This window comes from Macrosteles quadrilineatus, unplaced genomic scaffold, assembly GCF_028750875.1.
Source record: "Macrosteles quadrilineatus isolate MER2022 unplaced genomic scaffold, UCM_ALF_1.0 Scaffold_11__1_contigs__length_5352618, whole genome shotgun sequence".
In the NCBI taxonomy this organism is placed as follows: domain Eukaryota; kingdom Metazoa; phylum Arthropoda; class Insecta; order Hemiptera; family Cicadellidae; genus Macrosteles; species Macrosteles quadrilineatus.
In genome coordinates, this window is record NW_026542604.1 from 5029101 (window position 1) to 5056215 (window position 27115).

At 34.9% G+C, this 27115-nt stretch overlaps 1 protein-coding gene across 1 annotated transcript in view; it reads right to left on the reverse strand.

Moving 5' to 3' along the window:
* Positions 1-697: 697 nt before the first annotated feature.
* The window catches only part of LOC129004823 (calpain-C-like), an 82860-nt gene continuing 56442 nt past the window's right edge, over positions 698-27115 (reverse strand). Inside the window, exons 4-18 of the mRNA XM_054433468.1 lie at positions 26243-26498; positions 17924-18107; positions 16684-16758; positions 14809-14981; positions 12816-12988; positions 12124-12218; positions 9026-9139; positions 7743-7861; positions 7257-7302; positions 6442-6568; positions 5991-6049; positions 5327-5474; positions 3407-3523; positions 2877-2935; positions 698-1221 (exon numbers count right to left, since the gene is read on the reverse strand). Of these exons, the coding sequence (XP_054289443.1) occupies positions 1195-1221; positions 2877-2935; positions 3407-3523; positions 5327-5474; positions 5991-6049; positions 6442-6568; positions 7257-7302; positions 7743-7861; positions 9026-9139; positions 12124-12218; positions 12816-12988; positions 14809-14981; positions 16684-16758; positions 17924-18107; positions 26243-26498 (1772 nt within the window). The 3' untranslated portion in view covers positions 698-1194. The remainder of the gene's footprint in view (positions 1222-2876; positions 2936-3406; positions 3524-5326; positions 5475-5990; positions 6050-6441; positions 6569-7256; positions 7303-7742; positions 7862-9025; positions 9140-12123; positions 12219-12815; positions 12989-14808; positions 14982-16683; positions 16759-17923; positions 18108-26242; positions 26499-27115) is intronic.

Here is a 27115-nt window from a genome sequence, read left to right on the forward strand (position 1 = left end):
AACCATGCTTTCACTATTCTTATAAAATACACCAATATCTATATTGGTCCAATATCGCATGCCTACGAATTCCAACCAATCAAAACAGCTGTAACAGCATTATACTGACAGTGTTGCCAATACTGGGATGGTGGTGACGTCCTGTAATCCAGCTACTAGTACTAGGAGGTCAAAAATTGTGGATATTTATATGCATGCACTGTGGATGAGATACTCCCTGGTGTGGATTAACGTCCACACTAATGAGTACTATGACTATCTGCGTTAGCTGTATGGGCTATTAATTAACAGCTCTGTCTGCGGAAAGGTATACTACAAAATGAAATAAAAACTTTAATTAATCAACATTTTTAGATATTTTTTACAAGTGAAAGCTGCATGGTTTAAAAATATAATGTAATAGGCCTACTACATTTTAATGTACAAAAGGCCAATACAATAATTTATAATAACAAATACAATATAGGTGTTTAATAATATAGGCTATGGTTTAGAAATAAAAATAAAATATATAAACCAAACAATTAAGTTTTTCATTCTGCAACAAAATTGAAAAACTGTGCAAGCTTTATTTTCATAAAAATATTTTCTAAATTGACTAAATTTGTCAAGTTGTTGCAAATTCAAAACATGTTGGTACTAGGTCAATAAGGAAACATGAAATCTCAACTATACAGGGTATATTTTATTTGTATTTAATTTTTGACATAACTATTTGTCATTTAATATTGCTTAAAGTAAACATAAACACTTAAATTATACAAATCAACAAAAATTTACATTGGTAAATTACAAATATATTTACAGCACCACAAATTATTCAAGGAGAAATGTTAATTAAGGCTAAATAAAACTACAGAGAAATGTAGAATGGAGCGAAACAAAACAAAGAATTCTGCTGTACAAATATCAGAATAAAATAAAATATCTTTACAATCCTTTTATAGCAAAAGTTTTAAAAGAACTTTACAGGTAGTGTGCTAGGAAACAACTAACACCATCAAAACCGTTAAAAAAATAATATTTTGAAAAATTATATTTTACCGTTCAAAGCAGTTTGTATAATCTTTTGTAAACTCTCTTTTAAATTTGAACAAATTAATAAAACACAGAATTGGTTTATTCTTAGCAATAAAGAGAATAAGAAGAACAGTTGAGGGATTGTTGATAGTGAGTGTTTCCAGATTTTTTCTGTCAGCACATTAGCGAAGATTTCAGCCACTGAAACATGAAAAACAAAACATAAAATTTAACTTATATTAATTTGTGCTTTTTATTAGTCATGTTGTTTGGCTTGATATCAAGTAACCAACCACATTGAGTCTAAAATGAAGAGTTGTGAGACCTGAGCCAATTCTCCAAATTGGAACAACAAACCATCATTGGGTTGGGTGACGGTTTACTGGTTTTTTTTTTTTTTAAACCAAGATTGTGGTGAAAAATGTAAGTTTTTGTTTTATTGGTTAATATTGAATAATTTCGCCGTGGTCGCGGGTGACGACGACAAGTTTTAATGTTGAGAGCGATTTTCAGGATTTTTCTCCAATCAGGAAAGGCCATATTCAAGATTTTGTCGCGATTGCGAGATAGAAATGACTAATGCCAGACTTACCACTAGGCCACAGCCTAAGGCCGCAATCGAAAGGTGGCTGCAAAGTTTTTTTTTTATAAAAACGCCTTAATAAAAAACAACATAAGTTATTGTTTTCTAAATTAATAATTCGTCACGTTCGTGAGTAACGATAACGTTGTACCCGTGATGGCGGGGGATGTTCACAATTTTGTCAATTGGGTGTGACGATAACAATGTACCCGTGATGGCAGGACACACTGAAAATTAAATTGTAAAATTTGTATAGTGATTGCAGGTGACTATGATGGTGTCCCCATGATAGTGGTAGATGTTAAACGTTATTCCCGATTGTAGACGTTGACGATTTTGCCGCGATCACGGGTGACATTGATCATGTACCCGTGATAGCGGGAGTTGTTCATGAATCACGATTCAGCTGCGATCGCGGGTGACGATAACGATGTCCCCGTAATAGCAAGAGGTGCTCACCATTTTGTAGCGAACACAGGCAATTATTTTGCATTTATTTTCCTCCGAGACTTCTGGCTGGATCCGCCACTGATCATTAGACATGACAATCAGACTCGGTAGTTATCAGCACGTATCAATTAAACATATAGGAGCGACAAAAATTCAATTCTCTGACATAATCAAGACATTTTGTACTAAAAGTCAAGAAAAAAACTAATATAATTAATTTTTTTAACTTAGGCCTATTGAGGAACTTCATTTATTTAGAGCTGTATGTTCATGGAAATTAATAACCAAAATATTAAAGAATTTGTTTTATTTGTTCTTATAAAAATTGCACTCACAGGTTTAAGGATTTAAATATGCATGATAAAGTGCATCCCATCTTGTTTCTACTTATTTTCCAGGAGTTGCACCAACCAAAATGGTACAACATTAATTTGTTATATTATTAAATTGGACTATTCCAATGTGTCTTGTGTTTAAAACTACACAACTTTTCTGGAGGCCGCTTGTCCTATTTTTGTGTTGTCATATTAGGTAAAAAATGTCAATCACTGATCATGTTCAAGATAATGCCCTACTCATGGGAGGCTATAAAAATCATTACGATTGTTACTGTGATCGTGAGAGATGATGACGGATTGTAGAAATGTATCATCCTATGCTTGAGCAACAATAAGAAAATTAATTGGGAGAACTTTTAGTAGTGCGGGCCCAGCTCTGAACATGTGCACAGGGTGCACTACTAAATCCCCACTCTGTGGTAATGAAAATGTAATAAATGTTCATTGTTTTTAGCATTGGATTTCCCTTTTATATAATATCTTACCTCAGCCAGGGATAACTTTACACTTCCATTCTGCAAAGGATCTTTTGCTTCAAAAACATCTGCAAAAACACATGCAATGTTAGTTTTTAAATATCACAATTACAATTTAGATACAGGTAAATTAAAGCTTTTACTATTAGTTAGTTACCTATAGTTGTTTGTATATGTTTAATAAACCAAGTCAATTTCTTTAGCAAAAACATTCTACAGCCAACATTTGACAATGATTTGCAATATTTTGCTGAACGATACAAAACAAAAGTAGTACCGGATATCAAATGAATGGATTTATCATGAAAGTCTAATTAGATGAATATGTATAGGATCGACTTTTTGATGTTGGACCGGTTTGTGAATATCCAATCTGTTGAACTCTATCAGGGAGATTTTGAGATTGCTTACAAACAACAAACAATTAAAAACAAACAGATTCATTTCAAACTAATTTTTTCTTGAAGACTGACTTACCCTTGTATCTTGAGCTCTATACTTTCTAAAACAAAATTAATTCAAGTTCAAAGTTCACTTACTAAATGCTATGCTGAGATGAAGAATGGCTGAAACAAAGTCTCCAAATCGGAGTGTGCCGTCTTTCCTCATGTATCTGAGAACCAGGATTGATAATACATCCGTGCTGAGCTGAAATCCTGAAACAAAATAGAGGTGATCAATAAAACAACAAATTTTAACTATTTAGTATATTGTTTTATTTATTGTTCAATATGCCTAATTGAAATGACAACTTGTTATAAACTAACCTCTTTAACCCATTGGCGCCGACTTACGAGCGTTACTCGTACGGCCGCTGCAGGCCCGGAGGCCGACTTACGAGAGCCGCTCGTGTCACCGCTAGGCAGCGCCATTTTTTATTTAGTTATTATTATTTTTCGCCCTTTTTGTTTCTTCTTACTATTATAATGTTTATAAATATCTTGCTTCTTGATTTGCGTATTTACTCATTTATTTTAGCGAATAACAAACAATTTTGTGTTGCCATGGAAACCACATATCACCAAAAATCAGCTGCGGTAAGGTAAACAAACAATTTAAAAAAAAAAAAAATTTTTTATTACTTATAAAAGTACACAACTTTTGATTTTCTACGTAGGGAATCGATCGACCTTTATAATAGTAGTGTTATTTGGTGTCTGGATTAATCTTGGAATTTGTATATCAAGTTTACTTTCAAAATATTGTTTTTAAAATTTTTATTTTTATAATCTTTATAAATATATATATTTTTAGTTTACAACTTTGACTATCCAACTAACACTTTTCTGTAGACAATTTTACTGTGAACAAAATGGTGAAAGAATTATTAATTTATTACCTAAGGTTTTCTTTCTATAGCAGTTAGAGTAAAAGTGTACAAATTCGGTAAAATTAATTGCCGCCAGAGGGTGCTGCAGGTAGCGGATTAATTCCTTCCCCAATGGGTTAATGCCCCAAAATGATACGAGGCTATCTAGAAAGTAGATTACGTTTTTGTCTGTATCCGCTAGGGGTGGGGATAGTGTGACCATCTTGGTGTTAGTTCGTTATGCAGCTCAGTAGGCATCTAGCCATGCTAGTAAGAGGTTTCTGCTGTACTCAGTTGAGTTACTGTGACAGTTTAAAATGTCTGTGTTAATTTAAAATGCCGTAAACTGTGAAGTGCATGCAAAAAAAAATAAAAAAATTAACGGACTCTTTGGTTACAGTTTGGTAACCAAGCTTTTCGGTTATGATCTCGTGCAACAAACTTCGCAAAATTTGTGGAAAACCCATAGAGTTCTTTTATTGTGAACTTTCAAATTTTACGGACATCAGCATTGACTTTTTCGACAAGTTCGGCAGTCACAATGCTGGGTTTTCCACTTCACTCTTCGCCGTAAACGTTACTTCTGCCATTTTTAAATTTGATGACTCACTGACGAACTCCCCCTTCAGTAATAATGTTTTCCCCGAAAAACTTCACAAAGTTGCCGATAGATTTCTATCGGTTTACAGGTTTTTGCAGTCAAAAACCTTTTAACTGCACGCACTTCACAGTTTGTGGCATTTTCAATTAACACAGACATTTTAAACTGTCACAGTAACTCAATGGAGTACAGCAGAAACCTCTTACCAGCATGGCTAGATGCCGACTGAGCTACATAACGAACTAACACCAAGATGGTCGCGTTAACCCCGCCCCTAGTGGATACAGACAAAAACGTAATCTACTTTCTGGATAGCCCTCGTAGTATATAAAACTGAAGAATTAAAATAACTAAGTGATGTGACGAGTCTAGTTAAGTCTAGTTAACTCTAGTTGAGTACCTATTGTTGACTCAAAGTTAATCTAGAGTTAACAAGCCTTTTCCAAACTTGAGCTAAGTGAATTCAGAAAGCTCATAAGCACTATCCATTGGAGTTAACCTGAACAGATGAAAAACATATTTGGTACAAACAAAATATATCTTGCTTACCAACTTCAAGGAGAGCTTCTTTTAACCTTTCTGCCTTGAGAATGCCTGTTTTCTCCTTGGTGTGGTTCTTGAAAGCAGTCTGCCAATACTTTAAACTACACATTAAATCCTTGAAGTCACTCAGTTTCAGCCTCCCACTTCCTGTGTTCTGGTTAACATATTAAGGGAAATATTCTATATTTTTTTATTGATCTTAAACAATTTTCGCATTTGTGAGTTGTGACACAAGTAATCTAAATGTTACTATACCCGTCATATAAAAAATTGGAAATAAAAGAAATTTAAATCAAGGCCGGCTTATACAATTAAGTTATATACAGGTACACATAAACATAAAAAAATTCCTTTTAGTTACTTCTGATAAACAAGGGAGAAATCCATATTGATTAAGTTTATCAATTTGCTTCTGCAAAGGAAACAAAAGATTGGATTCTTAATTAAACTTTAATAGTTATAGCGTGAAATAAGGCATTAATTTAGCATTGATACATGGATAAATCAACAAATAAAAACAAATAATGCTTACTATCACACTTGCTATACATCTTATAATTGACCTTCTTGAACTAATGTAAACAATGTCTACACTTCCAGGATGTTTTGTAATGCTGGAAGCAGAAATAAATCTACTGGTGTTTGAAAAGTAAAATGATCAGAAGGATACATCCAAAGTCAGTACCACTTGTCGACAGACCTCCATGCAAGCACAGCTCTTGATGTAATCTGAAAAGGTTACATGTATACATTAGTTTAGCGCAATAATGGTTAGTATAAATTATTTTAAAAGATTAGAATACTAGTTTTTACTTTTATTACTAATTTAGAACCCCATTTAAGGTAGGCTTTTATCCAATGCAATCTTTGGTATTTGGTGCTGTAATTGGACAAGCGCTACATTTAAAACTATTTAAAATAATTTTCTTTGCATTTTTGTGTGGGTACCGCAGTACCTTTAATGTAAAAGATATTTTTCAGTTTAACATTATGTAATTCAAAACTGTTTTTATAAAACCTGTGTTATAAAACATTTAAATTATCAAGACTTCAATTCGTTTATATTTGAAAGAAAAACATCATTAATAAAATAGTTGTTACCGTTTACTTGCTTTTCTTACCATTAGGTAAACAGGCATCCAAAAGTTCCTGTAGCTCAAAAGCATTTACGGTTCTGTGTTCGTCTGCGAGTTGTAAGAATACTGCTTCGTACTGGGTAAAACTCTTGCCCTCAAGAGTAGCGGGTGCCTGATATAAAAAAAAGATTTTTTACAAAAATAATAAGTAAAAGAAGAAACCCTCGTTACGCTCTCTGACAAAGAACTTTTCTTCCAAGTATATAAACACATTTTTTCCTCAATCCAAAACCAGTAAAGGCGCTAAAGTGCGATGGATCTCCCCCCACAATATCAGGGGAAACCCCTACCTAACATACTATAGGATTAATATTACTGTATGTTGGTTTTCACATGTAAAACAAATTTTAATGCAATAACATTTTTAAAACTGAAATGTAATTAAAAACATGTTATAGGAATTACATTTTTCTGGGTAGGAGAGGGGCATCACCACCTCCCCAAAATGCAATCCAGAGGCCTCCACTGTAATTGATGACCTGGATTAGTATAATTCTGTCATAAGCTTCTTTAGTAATAATAAATAGTTATCTGTTTAAAAGTGGGTTGTCAAAGGTATAAGGTGCCGTCTTAGAGGTATACCACTTTGGTTTTTAAATCATACCTTTTCAATAGTAAACAATTGGTCAGTATGGATAGTAAAGTTTCTACTGAGTTGTTAGTTCAACTCAGCTCCCTTTGCATCCCATCCACTGTTTCTAATCACCATCAATTACCTCCTAAGAAATATTTCTCTTGTGTCAAATTGGTAAATCCAAAACACTTTTCTCACATTTGACAACAAACATGTAACAATTTACCTTGATGATTGCGGATTTGACTAGAGAAGGTTGTGTATCCAACAGTCTGAAACAAAACAAATACCTTGAAACTTGAAACGTTAATATAGAAAAAATGACAGTTAAGTATATCAAGCCTAGTACACCACTATCTTTTCATAATCATGCTTAAAAAACACATTTCAGCCGTATTGTATAACAATAAAGTATGTAATGTGATAAAGACTCAGAAGATTCTTAGAAGTAAGAATTCCACAGTCACACTTAATTAAAAAATTGTGTTCTTTGGGGTAAAAACATCCTGTCATTACATTATAGTAGCTAAAGGCTACGTTTTTGCATGAGGAAGACCATTCAATGAGGCTGAAACAGTCATAGAGATGTACTAGAGAGTTATATCTGTAACGTGACACAGTTTTGTTCCAACTGAACTGTCTAAGAAATTGTGTCATGTTTAACAAATATAAAGATAAACCTTTTTTGACGACACAGTTTATTTAAACTTACTTGAGTTTAAGAGGTTTACTAGAGTAGACTCTGAGGGTGAAGCTGGACTCTTGACCAGGTTCAAACGTTGTTGGCAACACTAGATATCCTCCTTGTTCCAGCTGACACCTGTGGCTCACCTATGAACACAAACATTCTCTTGTATTTATCATCCTTATATAGACTCTACAGGTAGTCTAGGGTGCGCTTGTGTCCAATTGGGCTTGGACAAGTTGGCGACCTCTCATTATTTCTGAACATTTTATATCTCCCTAACTTCAACCAGATTCAGAAACCATTCAGATTGTTTTCTTATTGCACTGCCATGAAAGCCTGAATAATTTATGTACTGTTTTTTCTATTTTACTACCTTTTAGCGAATTTCCAATATAAGAATAAGCTATTACCGTAGTACTCATGGTAAGACCTGGACCCGGGACCGATTTTTTTTTGTTTTTAGGTTCCTAGAGGCCAAAAACACCATCCGTTCAAATTCATATATATATATGTGTCCGTTAGCGCGATAACTCGAGCAAAAATGATCCGATTTTGATGAAATTTGGTACAAACTTGTAAACCTACGTTTATTCAAACGAGTTCGCGAACCAGCATGATCGGACCATGGGGACGGGAGTTTATGGGGGCTTTTATGGGGTAAAAATGGGGTTTCCCATTTTTGACCTAAAAAACATAAAATTGGGCTTTTGTGAAATTGATTAATTAATTACTTTTTACTTTTTACAGATTAGTGCTTAAAAAGAAACTTAACGCTTATTAAAGTACCAAAGGCATTTAAAAAGAAGTAATCTTACAACTTTTAGTGGCACAGTAACACAGAAAATCTTTCTCGTCTAGAAAAACCTATTATTTGTTGTAGGTATTCAGATAGATGTGATTGGGATTTAATGCAGTTATGAAGAACTAAAGTCCAACCACTACAATAGCCCTAATGCCAATGCTGGGGTAAAAAATACTTAAATGTAACGTGTGGTTGGAAATACCTAAAAATATCTGTAGTTAAATAAATTACATGTCCCTTGTCATTCTGCTGCTGGCGATTCACTGATTTATCTGACAGTCAAAAATATTAACTTTTTAATTTGATATTTTGTAAGCTCTAGATAAATAAATTAATAAATGCTAGTGCTCTAGGGCAAAATGTTGTGAATGTTTGACGGTTGTGTTGAGGTTAAAATAGTTAGAGCTGTTGTAGGTAGTAAGACTGGAAAAATCATATAGTTTTTTGCCTCTTATGTTTAATTCATGTCAGTGACGTTTACAGTGTATAACAATTCACCTCTTACCTGTCTGCTGTTTGTATACTGTGAATTGACCAAAGATTTGTTCTTCTTAAAAAATGCTTTCCCTATTGTTTCAAGGCTGTTTTTCGGCAACGAATAACACGTGAAACCTATAACCTGCAAAACATTACACACATCAAAATTAAATATTGCAAATTCACAGTGTACTATTCTTAATAACTACTACAAGTATACTTGGCCCATACTTAAAAACAACCACATGAAATATTTTTATCCATGAAAAATCTATGATTGAGTCCTATACTTTTAATGCTACAGCGTAAAAGAATAAAATTTACTGTTCCAATTTTAAACAGTAAATACTGCAATAGCATGTCTGTAATTTGAGTGACTTTCTTCAATTTAAAGTACAACATAACAACTTAAATAAATACCCCCGCTGCAGCAATCTTCATTTGACTGATTCTGACATGTCAGAATTATTCCTTATTTAAATAACGTTAGGTTTGTTTAACAAAGTACCTAGGTTTGCTGATACTGTACTGTGTTTATTTAGACAAGTGTTAATGTAGCTTGGTATGAATGAATAAATCCTGCCAAATGTGATCAAAATATGTCTATAAACAAGCTACCTAACTAAAATAGTTTACTAAATCTCCATAAATATCACCGGAATTTAAAATAGGCAATTCCTCTGTAATCATTAGGCATACAACAATAGTTAAAATTATTAATTGAGTTTTTTAGGTAAAAAAAAAAAAAAAAATAGTTTCAAATGCAATTTTATGTTTTGAGGATAAAAAAATGGGCAAAACCAATTTCCCCCATAAAATCCATTCTGGTTCCAGACTGGTTCATGAATTAGTGTGAATACAGATTTACAGTTTTGTATCGAGTTTTATCCAAATTTAGATTTTTCCTCGACTCATTGAGCCATTGGACACTTATGAATTAAACTTTTGAACAACATTTCATAGGTACTGTTAAAATAAAGCAGTATAAATAAAATCTTAGCAAAGTGCTGTTTGGGGTTATACTTGAACAAAAAAGTTAAAGTAAAAAGAAAATCAAAACTGAACAATTCAAAAACCAATCCACAACAGATTTGTATTTGGATAAAATTATTATAAATAACACCTTTGTACTGCGTTCTCAACTCCTAAGACGCCTGGGGCAAAATTGATAAAGTTTGTTCTCCAATGCACTTGAGAAATGTCAAAACCAACCAGCATAATTTATTACTGAAGTGATATCTTTAATCTTTGAAATTAAATGCCTCAACTATTGATTGGAAGAAAATCAATTAATTCTTCAGCCTCAAACTTTAACTCATCCCCCCCAAGTTTTAATTTAAAATAGGTGTCTTATTATTGGAATTATTCATATTTTACAATCTTGACATTGTTCACAAGTTATAATCTACACTTTAAAAAATACCAACTAATATTTTATTTCAACGGAATTAATTATTTTCATTTAAGTGCAATGATAGATTGCACTAGTTAAGAATTAAACTGTTTCAATGTTCTATAAACAAACGCAAGTAAAATAACAAAACCTTCCCTTACAGAGTTACAACGATCACAAATTAACAAAAAGGTAGAAAACATTGTCTGGCACTGCAACCTTCCAGGTAAACTTCCAACTTCTACTCAACAGAGTCTAATCTACTCATCATTATCATTACCAAAATGATGTAAGTTAGTAATTATAAATATACTCGAGTTAGATCCTACAAAAATACTTATTATTTTAAGACGGCCATAGAAATTCAACTTTCTCAATGTATCGCATTATAGATTTAGATTGAGAGTTTGATCATGTCTGGTGTGTATTTCAAGAGTAGGTCACTTGTCTTTGATGGCTCGAGTGAATGTTAATGTAAAGGGTGATTTTTTTAAACCTGAAATTAGTCATTTTATTATTTATTCTATTTCTAAATGCACTGAAAAGCTGTTTTATACAAAAAATCATGTTTTTGGATGCTTAGGAAAAAAAGCCCCCTTGGGTGGGTGCTCCCTTACTACCTAAAAAAGTAGGGTACAAAAAATACTTTAAAAAAATCTCAATATTATAGTATTCAAACCCCCCACCTTTTAGCGAATTTCCCATATAGGGAATAAGCTATTACCGTAGTACTCATGGTAAGACCTGGACCCGGGACCGATTTTTTTTTGTTTTTAAGTATATATTCATGTCCCTAGAGGCCAAAATCACCATCCGTTCAAATTCATATATATATATATATATATATGTGTCTGTTAGCGCGATAACTCGAGCAAAAATGATCCGATTTTGATGAAATTTGCTACAAACGTGTAAACCTATGTTTATTCGAACGAGTTCGCGAACCAGCATGATTGGACCATGGGAACGGGGGTTTATGGGGGCTTTTATGGGGTAAAAATGGGGTTTTCCCATTTTTGACCCAAAAAACATTAAATTTTGCAATTTCTTTCTAAACTATTTTGTAGAGCTTAAAAAAAACAAATAATTTAGTATATTGTATAAGCGTTATAATGCGCCTAATGGTTACGGAGAAAATTCCAAAAAATTTTAAATTTAAAATTTCCATGTTATTCTTATGGAGAATAAGTAAACTGTTGTAGTTTGCTTGTTTATTAACATATTTTGCCCAAATTTGGAAAATGTTTTTATTTCTTACCAACTATTAACATTTTACATAAAAAACACTTTTAACCTCCCTGTTGCAGCAAACCTAAGTATGTTTTAAACTGATTCTATTTAAATAGGGAATAAATGTGATATTTTTAAGGAGACATTTTAGTGTAAATCCATTCAGGGAAATGGAAATTTGCTTAGTCTGCAGGATTGCTGCGGCGGGGGTATTTTATTTTTTCATAATTAATTAACGTAAAATTCACAGATTTTAACTAACATTTTATTTCTATTTCCACCTTTTGTAGGTGCTTAAGGGGGGCTCTGCTTAGAAACATAGAAATAGGTAAGGATTAAGAGGAGATATTTCTCCTTCACAGTTTAGTCAGTTACTTTACTTGATTTCGTGATAAGCCTCCAGTAAAGTGTACCGAAGGATAAAGATAGTAAGCAAATGAGTATTGGCCGTACAACATATTTCAGTAATTTGTTTTAAAATATAAAAATGAATTGTTTCATACCTTTGGCTCCATAATACTGTGTTGGTTGAGTGAGATGATGACTTCCTCCATCTCACTAAGGATCAGATGCAGCTGTGGGTTGATGTGGAAAGTGTCTGCAATCATTGTCGAATTTAGGAATGAAGACACAATCGTATGTACATAAAGATAAATTATTAGAGCTACCATTAAAAAAAAATTACTCCTTGATAGGTGAAATAAAAATAAGGACACTTATCACATTACTATATACCAAAAAATGAAAACTGATCAATCCTTATTCATTATATTCCTATGAAAGTTGTATCCATTATAAGAGAATACATTTACCATCAAAAGAGTGGGTAAATTAATTAAATTATTGCTTTTGAATGTAGTGTAAAAACTGTTTTAAACATTCGTAACTGACTTGATTGAAGTACAGAAATCAGGTATGTAAATATATTCTGATTGCCTGTATCTATTCTGTACATAAATTTATTGTTGCTGTATTCCTTTCTTGGTTTGGTTCGGTATTTTTTACCAACTTTACACCCACATGTATGTTTCAATTGACTTGATGGTGCAGAAATTATTTAGGGCAAACAAGGGCCTAGTCCCAAAAAGTCTGAAAAGACTCTGTAATTGATACTGCCCACAATATAATAAGAAACAGTTGCAACTGTAAATCATTTTTGATATAAGTATATCTGGATTATAGATAGGTAACTTACCAGGGTTGTTCCTGCAGCCCCCGGCAGACACCCCCCTTTGCCAGGCTCCCTGGTACAGCTTCATCTGCCAAGTCTGTTTGTGGTGGAGAGAAGGTTCATCTCTAGAAGTGTCACTGTCCAGATGTACAGCCTCCAGGTGTGTAAACGTCTTCACAAAGTCTGAGTATGATATCCTGCAAATCATACGAGTTGTAGATAAACCTCTTCAAGTTTTCACTTGATGAATAAGTTTGAAGATATATATTTTAATGTTAAATGCATATGAGTGTTGATTGTAGTGGAATTTACATTTTACATGAGATTATAAAATATGTCTCATGCAGGGCCGGATTTCCCAATAGGCCCGGGCCTATGGGCGCAAGCTCTCAGAGGGCGCAAGGCCGAGAGGAAGACATATTTTTTAAATATTAAAAAATAAAAATAAATAGTCATAGTTGTGAAAAAAACTCTGGCTAATAAAGCATTCTGATTCTGAAGTTTATATTAGGAAGAAATTAATGTTAGAAGATTTAAACTATTTTTCAGAATTACGCATCAATTTTGTTACAACATATTGGTAACGAACATTGGTACGGGAGTAGGCTGTAGGGATGTTGTCGAGCGCCCGAGCTGTACGCATCGTATTGCCACTATGTTGGCTCGGTGCTACAGATCGGAGTGATTAGGGGCGCATGCGTGCTAGACACTGTTACCACCAAACACACAAAACAAATAAATCACAAAACAAAAGTTATTGACTAATCTTTTGATTAGTTTACAACAATCTGCAGGATCAAGTTAAAATATATAATACGTTGTGTTGAATATATAAAAAAATTATAAATTTATCTTTAAAATTAACGAAAAAATATTAATCTCAGTTTGCAACAGGTTTCCGATAAATTCAATACCTTCCAAAGCACCATTAATGCTGTAATTTTCTCCTCAGACCTAAGAATCGATATGGTTGGCCGGAATATTGCTCTGTTTTGCTTTGGAAATATAACCTAGATGCAGTACCACCATAGATTAAATATAACAAGGGAGTATGTTTTATCTATGATATAACTCAAGTCGACTAGCTATCACATTGTTAATTAAATTTTTTCATGTCTAGTTCACGTTGGTGACACTGGACGTTAGTTTTGACATACTTTTGTTTCTATTATTTTAGGGTTAGTTCTATAATGTGTGTTTTTTAATTTCTTGTAATATAACCAGGAGACGACCTATTGTTTATAATTACATCGTTTTATTTAGGATAAACTAAGTTATAACAAGAATTGTTTTCAGCTAGTCCATAATGATGACAAATCTACTAAAGGAGTAAGTTTAATCTATGGTATCACGTACTTAATGGAGTTAATGTTTTTGGGCCTGAAATTGGAATCAATGGCCATGTTTTTTGCAGGAATGCTCGGTGGGTTGAGTTGTATTCTTTGAGTCCCACAAACGTGAGCATTTAATAAAAGCATAAAATTGCTAAAAGTGTATAAGACTGCACTTTATTAAGGAAAACGAGTCAATTCTTCAAAAAACTTGCAATGATAAAATTTCGACCAGAAGTGGTATTCAAGCAATTAACTTAGACAAATGGGCATGATAACTGTGGCCAGACTAGGGGCGGAAAATTATTTGGGCCTAGGGGCGCTAAAATGCTAAATCCGGCCATGGTCTCATGACCACAAAGTGATACCACACTATCAATGGAAAGATTTATGTGAATCAGGCGCACAAAATCATAGTCCAACCATCCATTTATTGGTTGGATGATTTCAGCCAAAACGCTCCCACCCCACTACACAAGAAAACCATCGGATAAACCGTTTGTCCCATCACTAATTTAAACCTCAATTTAAAGTGTCAAATGACCCAGAACGTTTCAGACCAATGAAACTGAAACTGAGTTGATTATACAGTGAACAATTATGATCACAAACTGAATAAGATGGACATATTTTATAGAGAGAACTTTTATCTCAAAGAATTATTGTTATGGGAAGATTCAACTTACCAAAACTCTCCATCGGCCATGTGTCTCACAGCCAGTCGCTCCTTTTCCTGAGGTGGAATCTCGTCCCACTCAGTGGAGTCTCTGGCCCAAGCTCCTACATACTCTCCCCCCACCACCCCTAGAGGGTTACGCAGTCTCACTAACTGTACTGGCTCACCATTGAACGTTTCAACCTGCGCACAGATACTTGCATTAGCTGGATTGTAGGGTATGAGAAATAACGGGGTGGAATTAAAGAATACCTGGCATAAGGAAAAAGTCTTGGGAACTGGGGAAAGGTAAGCTTCTGAGAAGTAAGAAATCAAGGATGATTTTCTAGAATACATAGCCGGGATAGGACCGAGAGACTTAAAATAGATAAGCTTTCTGAGAAGTACAAGTACAGTAAGGTATCGGTAGTAAGATATTCTCTTTGTAGAAGGATAGGGTAGGAAGAAGAGACCTGGGAATAGATATATGAAAAGTAAGGAATCAGCAGGTGGTAGGAATGGTAGGACTGGATGGAGGAACAGACCTAGATATCAAAAGCAGAATTAGGAACGCCAAGGGAGCGTTTGCTCAACTACGCCCTGTGTGGACATCAAGGCAGATTCTGCGAAAGACAAAATTAAGACTGTTCAACTCCAATGTCATGTCTGTCTTGCTATATGGCTGTGAGACCTGGAAGATGAACAAAACAGCAGTGCAAAGCCTACAAGCATATGTCAATAGGTGCCTGCGGTACATTTTGAAAATCTGGTGGCCTAATGTGATAAGAAACGAAGATCTTTGGATGATAACCAAGCAAGAACCAATCAAAAAGATTATCACCAAAAGAAGGTGGAGATGGATTGGCCGTACGTTGAGAAGGCCGCAGAGCTGTATAGCAAGACAGGCACTAGACTGGAATCCGCAGGGAAACAGAAAGCGGGGCAGGCCAAAAACAACATGGAAGAGAACCATAGAAAGAGACCTAGCAAGAAGACAGATGACGTGGAGACAGGCCAAGGCACTTGCTGAGGATCGAGACGGGTGGCGAGATTTTGTCGAGGCCCTATGTTCCACCTAGGAACTCACGGAAATAAGTCAAGTCAAGTCAAGGAATTAGCAGTAAGATTTCCTTGTATGTGGATGTGGGAATATATCAGCTTCCTGAGAAGTAATCAGTAATAAAGTTTTCTCATAGTATATTTTGTAAGGATATAGGAGTAAGAAAGAATGACTTTGAAAATACATGGATGTAGAGAAAAAAATGAACTTGGAAATTATTCATGTAGCTGAGATTATAATCCTCTCCTAGTAATCAAAAGGCTGGCCCTGGCTATTAAAACAGCTACGTGTCTTAGTCTGTAGGAAAGCTATTTAAGGCATCTTACTCCATTATACAGTCTACACACATCCATCACTCATATTAGAGTTTAAATACGTAAGGTGGTGTCCTTATCTCAAATTATAATGGTAATAATAATATAAGGAAAAATAAAAAACTTCAACGAAATTAAGGGGGAAATAGGAAGAAGAAAAGATGATCCTGGTGATGGGATCATGGTGCTAGGTGATAGAAGTGTGTTGGTGGCAGAAAACAGTGTCCGTCCTGAAAGGATGAAGGAGACAATCCTCGCAAGAAGGAACTAAGAAGATTGTTCAGGTTAGCGGCCTTGTGAATAAGTCTTCGACTTAGTAAAAGAAGAACTGAGTTTCGGCCAACCACATTTATCTCTATTACATATAACTTAGAACAAAAATGGGAACACTATTAGTAAGATTAAACCATTAAATTACATAAAAAATATATATATATAAACAAATCTAGGTTAGAAATTAAGGAATAACCAATTGGCTGATTAGGAGTATCCTGTAGACAATACTCCTAAATAACAAAAATAGGATACTTACCCTTTCTATAGCATACAGCCTGTAGTTGGTTCCTATTTGAATTCCATTTGCAAGTTTCTCCACTTGATTTCTCACCTGAAACATTATATGAGTCATATATGTTTAACTATCGATCAAATGAATGAACGTGTGGCCGGAATGATGATATAAAAACACATTTTACCATACAAACTTCATTTAATTATTCAGGGCCTGAAAAAGAGTCTAATAAGTATAATAAACTCTTACCTTCTTGTGCGCTAGTACATTTAATTTATCAAGAGGTGTTGGACATTTTCAATTCAATATCTAATCATAATAATATTTGACAATTCCTCATTGGCTATTGATGATACTACCTAACAAAATTATGATGTTATATAGTACTAAGGCTTGTTTGGTCTGTGACCTTACAAAAAACACTTTAGTAAATATTTTTTTAAATACACAAAATAAAAATTGAGTCATCATGGAAAAATAAGTATATTAAATTTATAGTGCAACACAATTTTTGTTTAGTCATATTAGCGTGCAGTAAAATAGTCACAATTTTACACCATGATGATGTGTCACTCTATTTTATGGATCATACACACAATCCGCTTTCCATTAGTCCTAATGGAAAACTGTTTAATACAACAGACAACTTCAATTATTGTCACTGTTACAGCAACAACTTTTGAACCCATTTGCAAAATGGGGGAAAAATACATTACGTGTTATTACGGTAGTGTGCATGTGGGTAGTATGCGGAGACAGTTTTCATTGATAATTCTGGAAATCAAAAATGATTGTGTCGTACATAAATCCTTTTGAAAATTAATGTTTGGTGCAGAAACAATCTCACTTGGAATCAAACCTTCAGATATAAAAGTTTTTTAGTTTTTAAAATAATAAATTTCATAAATTTTTTTTGTTAGCTCTAACAATCTGCGACTAGGTATGAAACAAATTTTAGTCACCTAAAAGAGCGACAATATTTTTTAGTATCCATTTGGGTACAGTGGTACAGTGCATGCAGGAAGTTTGGACAGTCCGAAGAGGCTATCTCCTTTATGAATGCACAGCTTCGAATAAGTTAAGGGAACCCTAGGAACTAGAATAAGGGCAGACGCTGGTCTCAGGAGGAGCTCATAGGCAGGATGTTGTGGTTCATCAGGCTCATCAAGTTTGGATTGAAACGAAGAGTGAAAAGTTTGTCTTAGGAACCTGAAGATAAGGCGAATCACTTAATTAAAAGCATAAGCAGTCATTGAATTACCTGTTGCAAGGAGGACTGAACTGTGCAAGTGATGAGGGATGTCATCTCTAACAGTTTGGACAACATTCTGCCACAAGTGGTGGGGTCTTGTCTAATACTGACACTCTCCGTTATGCCTCCCGTCAGGTCTGCCAACCCGTCCAGCAATGTTCCGTACTTGAGGGCCTCGTAGGAGCCATGCAATCTGCAACAGTGATGCCAACATTGGTCTACAAACAAAAATATGTCATTGGATGTTGTTAGGATTGTTGTGGGGGAATGGTCCAAACCCTATTATTGCTAGTGTTTAACAACCTTTTAGCATTATTAATTGACAGCCAATGAAGAATGCATCTGAGTTCAGAACCACACACGCTATTTGATTAGCAGAATTCCAATTTGAAGGGGAGCCCTATACAGGGTGGTAAAAAAGTCCCTGGACAGTTAAATATTAAAAGAAATAATGCAGATAGAGCTACAATACTTGGTACAAAGTTACAGGGCATAAAACTATATTTTAACACATATTCAGTGATCCAATAACTCTTCAGGGGGACGGCCCACAAGGAGTCGGAAGAAAATCTTAAATGGAAGCATAGGTCAATATGCACATCAAATTAAAGGTCTTCTTTAGTAGAATACAATGCCACAAACCACACTTCAAAAGGTTGATCCTGCGCAAAATGGCAGATGTTCAAAGATTTCTTGAATCCGCCATTTTGAATCTTTGAACTGCTGCCATTTTTTACTCAGGCATTCTTTTGAGCTTGAATTTACGGCATCGTAATCTACTAGTGAAGACCTTTAATTTGATGTGCATATCGACCTATGCTTACGTTAACAATTTTCTTCCGATTCCTAGGGCTGTGCCCCCTGAGGATAAAGCGTATAATAGCAATGTAAATTAAATGAATCTTTGAACAACTGTCATTTTGTGCAGGGTCAACCTTTTGAAGTGCGATTTGTGGCATTGTATTCTACTAAAAAAGACCTTTAATTTGATGTGCATATTGACCTATGCTTCCATTTAAGATTTTCTTCCGACTCCTTGTGGGCCGTCCCCCTGAAGAGCTATTGGATCACTGAATATGTGTTAAAATATAGTTTTATGCCCTGTAACTTTGTACCAAGTATTGTAGCTCTATCCTGTATACAAGTAGTTACTGAGTCATAACTAGACATAAAATGAGAGTTGCTCTCAGTAAAAAAAACATTACTGTATGTAAAAGAAACACATATTTGATAAAGTTAAATAAAATTTTAGTTATACATAATACAGTAATTGTGACTAAAACTGATTATTGGGGGCTTTGCCCCAAAGGCATGTATAGCCTATTATTAACTGGGATGATATGTTTTGTCTAACTAAATCAGGGGTTCTTTTTGAGTATACCATACATGAAGGGTGGCAAGACATTTTAGCAGGAAAGAATATGAGGAGAGTGGACCTGACCAGTGGATTTAACAGAGTTTGATATTCCCACTGAACAAAACCATAAACAACCCTAGATGGAGTCCTAAGTTTATTGATCTCCTTGAATTTATTGTAGGGAAGTAAAACTGACTTATCAGTTATTTTCAAGCAGAAGATCCCACAAAATACAATGGAGGGGACAAACTATTTGCCATTATTGATGTATTGGAACAACCTACAACAATCCTAAAAAAGTAGAAACAAAGTTTTGTTAACAAGATGAATAAAGTCCTCTTCTCCTCTGGTCCATGAAGAGGAACTGTGATGTAGCTGTCTGTCCTCAAACAAAACAAGCGAATAGTTTGAAAGGTTCATACTTGATTTGTTTGTGAAGTTGAACTTTTATGTAAGATCTGACCTACATAAAGGTTGCTACGTCTTTTGTTATGAAAATGTTGCAAAGCATAGGACACTTTACATTGTAATCCTATTTCAAAATTCGACTCAGAAGAATTCTATGATAACGCTAGTTTACGTTTGGTTTATTTAGTCATTTGTTTGTAGTGTGTTGTTGTAGGTTTTTCATACATTTGTTTATAAGTTTATTTTATTAAAACAATATTTTAACAGAGCCATTTACACTTTGGTTCTTGATAATCGTACTTTACAATAGACTAACAATAGACTACAAATATCAAGAACAAGGATAATTCGTTCAAATCTTGTATATTTAGGGATCATTTTGTCAGAGTCGATGGGCGAGATTCTACCTAACAATTTATTTACTCAAATAACAATTTATGTTTATAGGATGATAAATAAAGATTTTGAAATATTTTGCAGCCTCTCACTCCATTACTTGTGTTTATAAAACAAAACTTTAGAATTTATTTAATTTAAAATTTATTTTAGAAAGTTACGTATATAGTCCAAAGCTGTAATTTCCTTCGTAATGACTTAACTGTACGTAAAAGAGTTGAACCGAAACGTAAAGTATTGGTGCCTGAGATATATATCCTGGGTGCCAAAACTATATTCACAAATCAACACAATAGTTTCGGTTCGCCTTTAGCAATGAACACTCGCACATAGCAATCTCCGCACAGAGAAGCAATAACACAAACAGAGAGCAGCAATCTCCTCTTGAAACAAGCATGTTTATAAACACATGGATGGCTTCAGTTATAACAATTGCTTGGCCTACTAAACCAACGCGCGGAACTTCACAGCTGCATGGTGCGTTGGCGCAGTCACCTTGCCTGCCCAGACAGACAGGATACACGCGCGAAACTTCCGGTGTGACTATTGTAACGGGTTAAGGTGACATCTCGTCATAGATGTTGGTTCAGCGGGAGGATAATGGATATCGTTGTTCGTTACTGTAACTGTTGAATCAGTGTGATTGAAGTGTCACGGAAAAATAATCAGGATAACAACAGCGAGATTAGACTGGGACGGGTGGTGTCGTCCTGTAATCCAACTACTAGGAGGTCACGAATTGTGGATATTTATAGGCATGCACTGTTGTAGGGACGTTACTCCCTGGTGTGGATTAACGTCTGCACGAGTGAGTACTACGACTATCCGCAGTACTATCCTGATAATTAGACCAATTCGTTAATACCAAGGCAAAAATGTGGTTCGGATTCCACTATAAACTGTAGGTCCTTTAGTTGGCATTAGCTGTATGGGCTATTAATTAACAGCTGTGTCTAAGGAATATGTCGGCCTTAGTCACTAAAAAGACTACAAGATCGGGCCACTTATCCTACACTCATCTCCATTCATTGGCTTAAAATACCTACTTTGTATGGTCGCCATTTCATTGAAAAGTATTAAAGTAGAGATTTGCTAACATGACCATTGACCATTCATCCTAAATATCCAGGAACAGATAGTTTAGGATCCAACCGACACCCTTTGGACTGACATAGCAAGTCATACTAATGGTTTATACCACCTTCTGCTGTATTTACAATGTGGAAGACAACGCAAATATGTATCTCAAATTAAAAAGTGTTTGACCAGATATCTCACGAATAAATCTGAAAAGGGTTCTGTCTGCTGATACTTTTGCTGAATCATTACCTGTTAAAACAGCGTTTCGGCAAAGTAGTGTAGTTCTGTATAGTATTACTGGCAGATGGCCAAAACAGTGTCATTCGTTGTAAGTAGAGCATGATGCTCGCGACATTAGATCCATCTTGATGAAATAACGGACATTTGGGGAAATTGCTGGACAGTTGGACATGACTACTCGCGCTTTCTACAGCGTCAGAATCAGAGTGCTATAGGTAAACCCTGCATTCCTTCTACAAGAGGACTAAAGATTAACCCGTCTTTCTACAAAACATAAAATAACACCAAAATCCTAAAATAACTCTACACACATAGATGAGTACACAGTCACATATTACAATACGTAAAATATACCATACCGAGAGTTATCTTAATTTGATGTAAAATAGGCTTATTATACGTTTTAATTTTTTTATGTGAGTGTATCAAAACACTCAATGTAGGAAAAGTCCATTTTACATAAATTAGGTTTCAATAAAATTATCCTTCGCAATTATGAACCTTAAAAACACATGTCCTCCTTCACTCTAGTGAACAGTAATTTTGTATAGTCTTGTAGGACAATAATCCTGAAAAAGTGCAATTTGCGTTTCTTCCTTACTTATTCAATACAAAACCATCCCATGTGCTATTTATAGACTTAAGTCAAGCTGTAGAGTAAAGCTCGGTGGCCTATCCTCCGGGCTATAGCTATAACCATCTCCTTCCTCCACCTCCACCCACTTGCCATTCATATGACCTTTGACCCTGGGGCAAGTTCAATGTCGGGTCACTTTCCCCATATAGAGGTCACGTGGTTTCTATCAGCCTCTGGCAGTTTGCCTCCGCATTCTTAGTCGTGTCTTCTTTGTGCTCGCCCGTCACCTGTTGTGGCCCCACCCACCTCCGTGCCTATCCTGGCCTAGATCTGCGAATATTCGGAATTCCTACCATTTGAAAACTGACTTAGGCCGGGGCCACACGACGCGGATCATCCGCGTGGTCCGACAACACATTGAATCAAATGAGAGTGGCCACACGGGGCGATCCTAAGCCGCCTGGGCGGATTGTCCGCGCCATGTCGCGGATTGTCCGCGCGATCATAAGCCGCGTTGGAGGGGATGACACACGTAGTCTTATGAGAGTGGCCACACGATGCGGATTGTCCGCGCGGTTGGAGCTCATTTTCAAGCATTTTTAGTTGTTTTTTTTTTTTTTTTTTTTTAGTTTGTGCTTGTGCGGTTCGGTTTATAGGTGTAAAATGTTTGATACAGACAAATCAATAGAACTTGTTAAAGACAATGTGGGATTTCTCATGTTGTACATTTCTCATGAGTATATCTTCCTTAGTTATATGCGGTCAAAGCAATTGAAGTAGCTCGTCAAACTATGCTATCTACATGCGATAGTAACAAAAAAAAGTCCGAACCATGGTTTCGCATGTGCTCGTAAAAGGTTTGGAGCACAAATGGTTTATCGGTTATGAAATGATGGACCCAATGATTTCGGTTTGCCTTAGGCTCTAGCTCACCACACGCTTCTAATGCACAAACTAACATACGTGTTTCTTCCATGACTACAACGAGAACGAGTGAATTAAACCATGTTAGAATCTCAGTATGTAGGCTGGGAAACCTCAACCGGAAGCGGTTCATCCGCTCCGTGTGGCCGGGACATCATCGCGCGGCTTATGATCGTACGATCATAAGCCGCGCGGACAATCCGCCACGTGTGGCCCCGGCCTTAGAGATTATCGGTTTCTCGGAAACAGTTACACCACTTACAAAGTTTTTATTTCTACAGAGTATTCGTTTCAGACTTGTAGACTCCTCTTAATTAACTGACCCTTAAAAATTATAAGCCGAGAAGGAAAATTTTGATTCAAGAATAAACTGCCAAAGTTGATAAAAATCTTCAATTTGGATACTTGATTATGTATTAATATCTTTTCAAATTGAAAAAGTAACTTTTCCGATCCCAATAGCGTTCTTGGAAAGTAAAAAAGTGTAATGTGTTCAATAACTTTTTTTAGTATTATATTTAAGTTAATTTCTTTTAGAATTTTCTTTTAGTAAATTTAATATGTAGTGATATTCCCTTGCCACACATACAATAACGGAAAACGGATTAAAAAACACCCAGCCCAAACGATATTATTTATAATTTAGTATACAGCTCTTTTAACTTTTAACTCCAAACGATATAGTACAACCCCAGTGTTGTAGAAAAAAGTCATTGAAAATTTTGCAATTTCCCCCATAAAATGTTACAGTTAACTCCCACCGCTTACCCATGATAAGGTTGATGACAAGCTAATGGGAGAACGTATCAGTAGGTGGCTGATTCTGTGTGTTAGTAATTTAGCTAGAGGGCATATTGTAAAATCTCGATAAACCATAATCAACCGACAAGTTATACAGTTGTATTTTTGAGTACGATATTAGAAATAGAAATATTATTAAACGCTACAAGGAATAGTTATCACTTTAATTTAACACACCATGATAATTTCAAAAGGAAGTATCTACTTTGTTCACACATTTATTTTTCATCAATAATACTCATATAAGAGTACACTAAATTGATAAACTCTACACTTCGCTGTGAGGATAAAATAGTAAACCACATTTTTGCGACTTTGCAGGAGTTGCTCATTTGTCTGCTTAGGTATTGAAATGCCTAAAACATTTTTAATAGTTTGATTTCCAAAGAGAATTTACAAAATCGATTATCCATTAATATTGCGGCAGACACGATCACAACCGATTATTTGACTAGTTATTATTCTGCAATCCTCGCGCCCAGCAATTTAACGCACGTTAGCACAAATGGGAAAATGTGGCCTTTGCATAGTAAAACAGACGAGGCGTTGTTGGTCTCAATTAAACCGTACACATACACATTCACACGGATTTACAAAAATACTTCATATTAAAATGTCAACACGAGTCGACAATGATTGAAAAATCAGCTGATTTTAGCAACAATGCTAGACGGTTCATCTCACTGCGTTCATTAACCTTACATTCACATTAAACATTACGATCAAAAAATACGTAGCTATCTTATTGATTTACAGATTGAATCTTTTTGTAGGTTTTTTATATTTCCAACACGAGTTACAATTATTGTTTTTGGTACACTGGTTACATTTTGAGGATCTTGTAATGGAATAAAAAATTTACATTTGTGTCTTTGGGTTCCCGTAGTTTTAAAATGTAATGTTTGATTGTATTAAAACATTTTAGTATCAATCAGTCAGTTAATTAATATTATAATTGAACAAACGTTTATTTAAAAGATTATACTTATTTCAATCAACAAAGTAAAACGTATTAAAAAGCTTTCAAATATTTAACGTTGAGAAGGAAGAGGACAACTGTCGAGTAGTCGAGACTTATATTTAATATCTGAATCAACAGAGCGCGATGTCTGAAGCATCAACGATACTACTTTTATTACCTTCTGAAAAATATGTCTGGCTAGGTGGAAATAAAAAATATATTTTCCAAATAATTTTATTATATTAAAATTTGTTTTTTGTTGAAATGCTAGGTTTAAAAAGAAATAAACCAATTACATAACAAACATACACGGATAAAATATAAATTTTGTCGACACCAGCGATCAGTGTCACCAGACATGAAATATACACGAAAAATCAGCTTCACAATTTACAATGGGACAAGTCTACTTGTGTGGGTTAGTCTAGGGTTAAACATATACCATAGTTGTTGAAAGTTTACAAGATAAATACTCATTTTACAGAAACATTTCGTAGATGATTCTAATCCAAAATTGTTTTCGTATAAACTCACTATTGTACCTATATCTTGTACTTTGGCTGATTTTAGCTTCCAATTTCTGTTACAAAATTAAAAGTAATTAAATCACATTTGATCCTCGATGCTGTCTATTTATAGCTGATCAAATACAAGGAGTTGTTTGTCAATATGAAAATTAATTAAAGCATGTTTGAAACTTCAGTTCTAAAGAACTTGATGTAATTTCCCATGGGAACCAATTGCGCCAGCTCAGTCCTTTGGGGAACTCAAACGTTTCCGCCAGTGGATGCTAGTGTTTATTTTCACGTAAATATAGAGACCTCATAATAATTGTATGTTATATGGAACAAATTATGTCACAGAAATCTGAAACGGCAAGCAGATTAATTAATAAGCATATAAATTACCAAAATAACCTCTGCTGATATGTGTTTAACACATAAGTTACACATACTCACTTGTATTGGCGAGAGGGGATTTATAAAAGCTAAAACCCATATTGCGTATTTCAACATGTTTGAAATCAAGGTTGTTTAACAAATATTTACAAATTACCCTCTCTGTGACTATGGAAGCATCTGGATTTCAAAACTTTCAACAACATTACGTCACTATTCATTATTGGTATGTTGATTTATTTATATAAACACAATTACATAGGATTATGAGAAAGCAATTTTAATTACCTTTTGCTTCACTTTATACAATATCTATGTTGACTATGTGACATATGTTTCACCTTAGGCATTAGCTATAATAGTTTAACTGAAGTTTAACCGTCCTTAAAATACAGACTTTCAATAAATGGTTCCAACTATAGAACATCCTAATCTTAGTCAGTAACAAATTTCTCTTGCATACAACACTTGCGCGCATGAGGTGTGTCGTCCTAAAAAGGTGATCAAGATAGTGGGAGTGGGTACAGTTCTAAATGATGGTTTGATTGTTCATGATTTCCGTCTACGTGTAGTCAAGACTAATCAATGAAAAAGATAATGTACAACCTTTCGGATACAACTAGATATTTATGTAAACGCATCTTATTGATATAATCAAACCTACAATCCCTTCTGGAGTACTCACTTGGCATAAGCCTTCTCCAGCAGTCCGGGCCAGAACTGGTCGGAGTGTTGACTCTGGAGGAAGGCTAGTTTTCCCGCCACGGTGGGTAAACGGTCGTCCACCATCACTTCCACCCACTCCCCACACCACCAGAGTCTGAACCTGAACACCCCACAGTACTGGTCCGTGGCGAAGCTCTGATCAGCTGGGACCACCCTGTAGAACAATCCCTTGCTGAGGTAGAGCACCCCTAGACACGAGACTAGCCAGCGGTCGCCTGGAACAAGAGGGATGTAGACACGATGATGGAAGAACAAAGAGAGTATACAATAAATATGGGTGGAGGAAGGAATGAATATTTTATGAACAAAGATGTTATAGGAACAAAGGTGATTGGAAGAAAGGTTACAGATGGAATCATAGATGATGGGGGAAACATTGTAGGGACACAGGTTATAGTAACTGTGGATCAAGGAACAAAGATTTGAGGTACAAGTGTTATAAAACAACGAATATTTAAATAAGTTATTCGCCATGATTGCCTCCCTGAAATGTTGATTATATTAATCTAGGTTAATATAATAATGATCAGATGAAGGAACGGGGAATGTTTCTAGTAATAATGGAATGAGGAAGAAAGATTACTGGTAAAAATTCTCTAGGAAGAAATCAAACGAACAAAGACTTTCGAAATACGTGTATAAATACAAAGATGTAAGAAAAGTTTATGAATTTGTGGAAAGTAAACAAATACTCAGGTAAAAAGTTTAAAGTTACTATGAACGGAGGGAAAAAGCTTATGAAGGCCACATTTAAATTATATGAAAAAATACTTTATGAATAAACATTGCCTGGGAAAAACATTGTTTGTAGTAACAAAAATTATAAAAACAA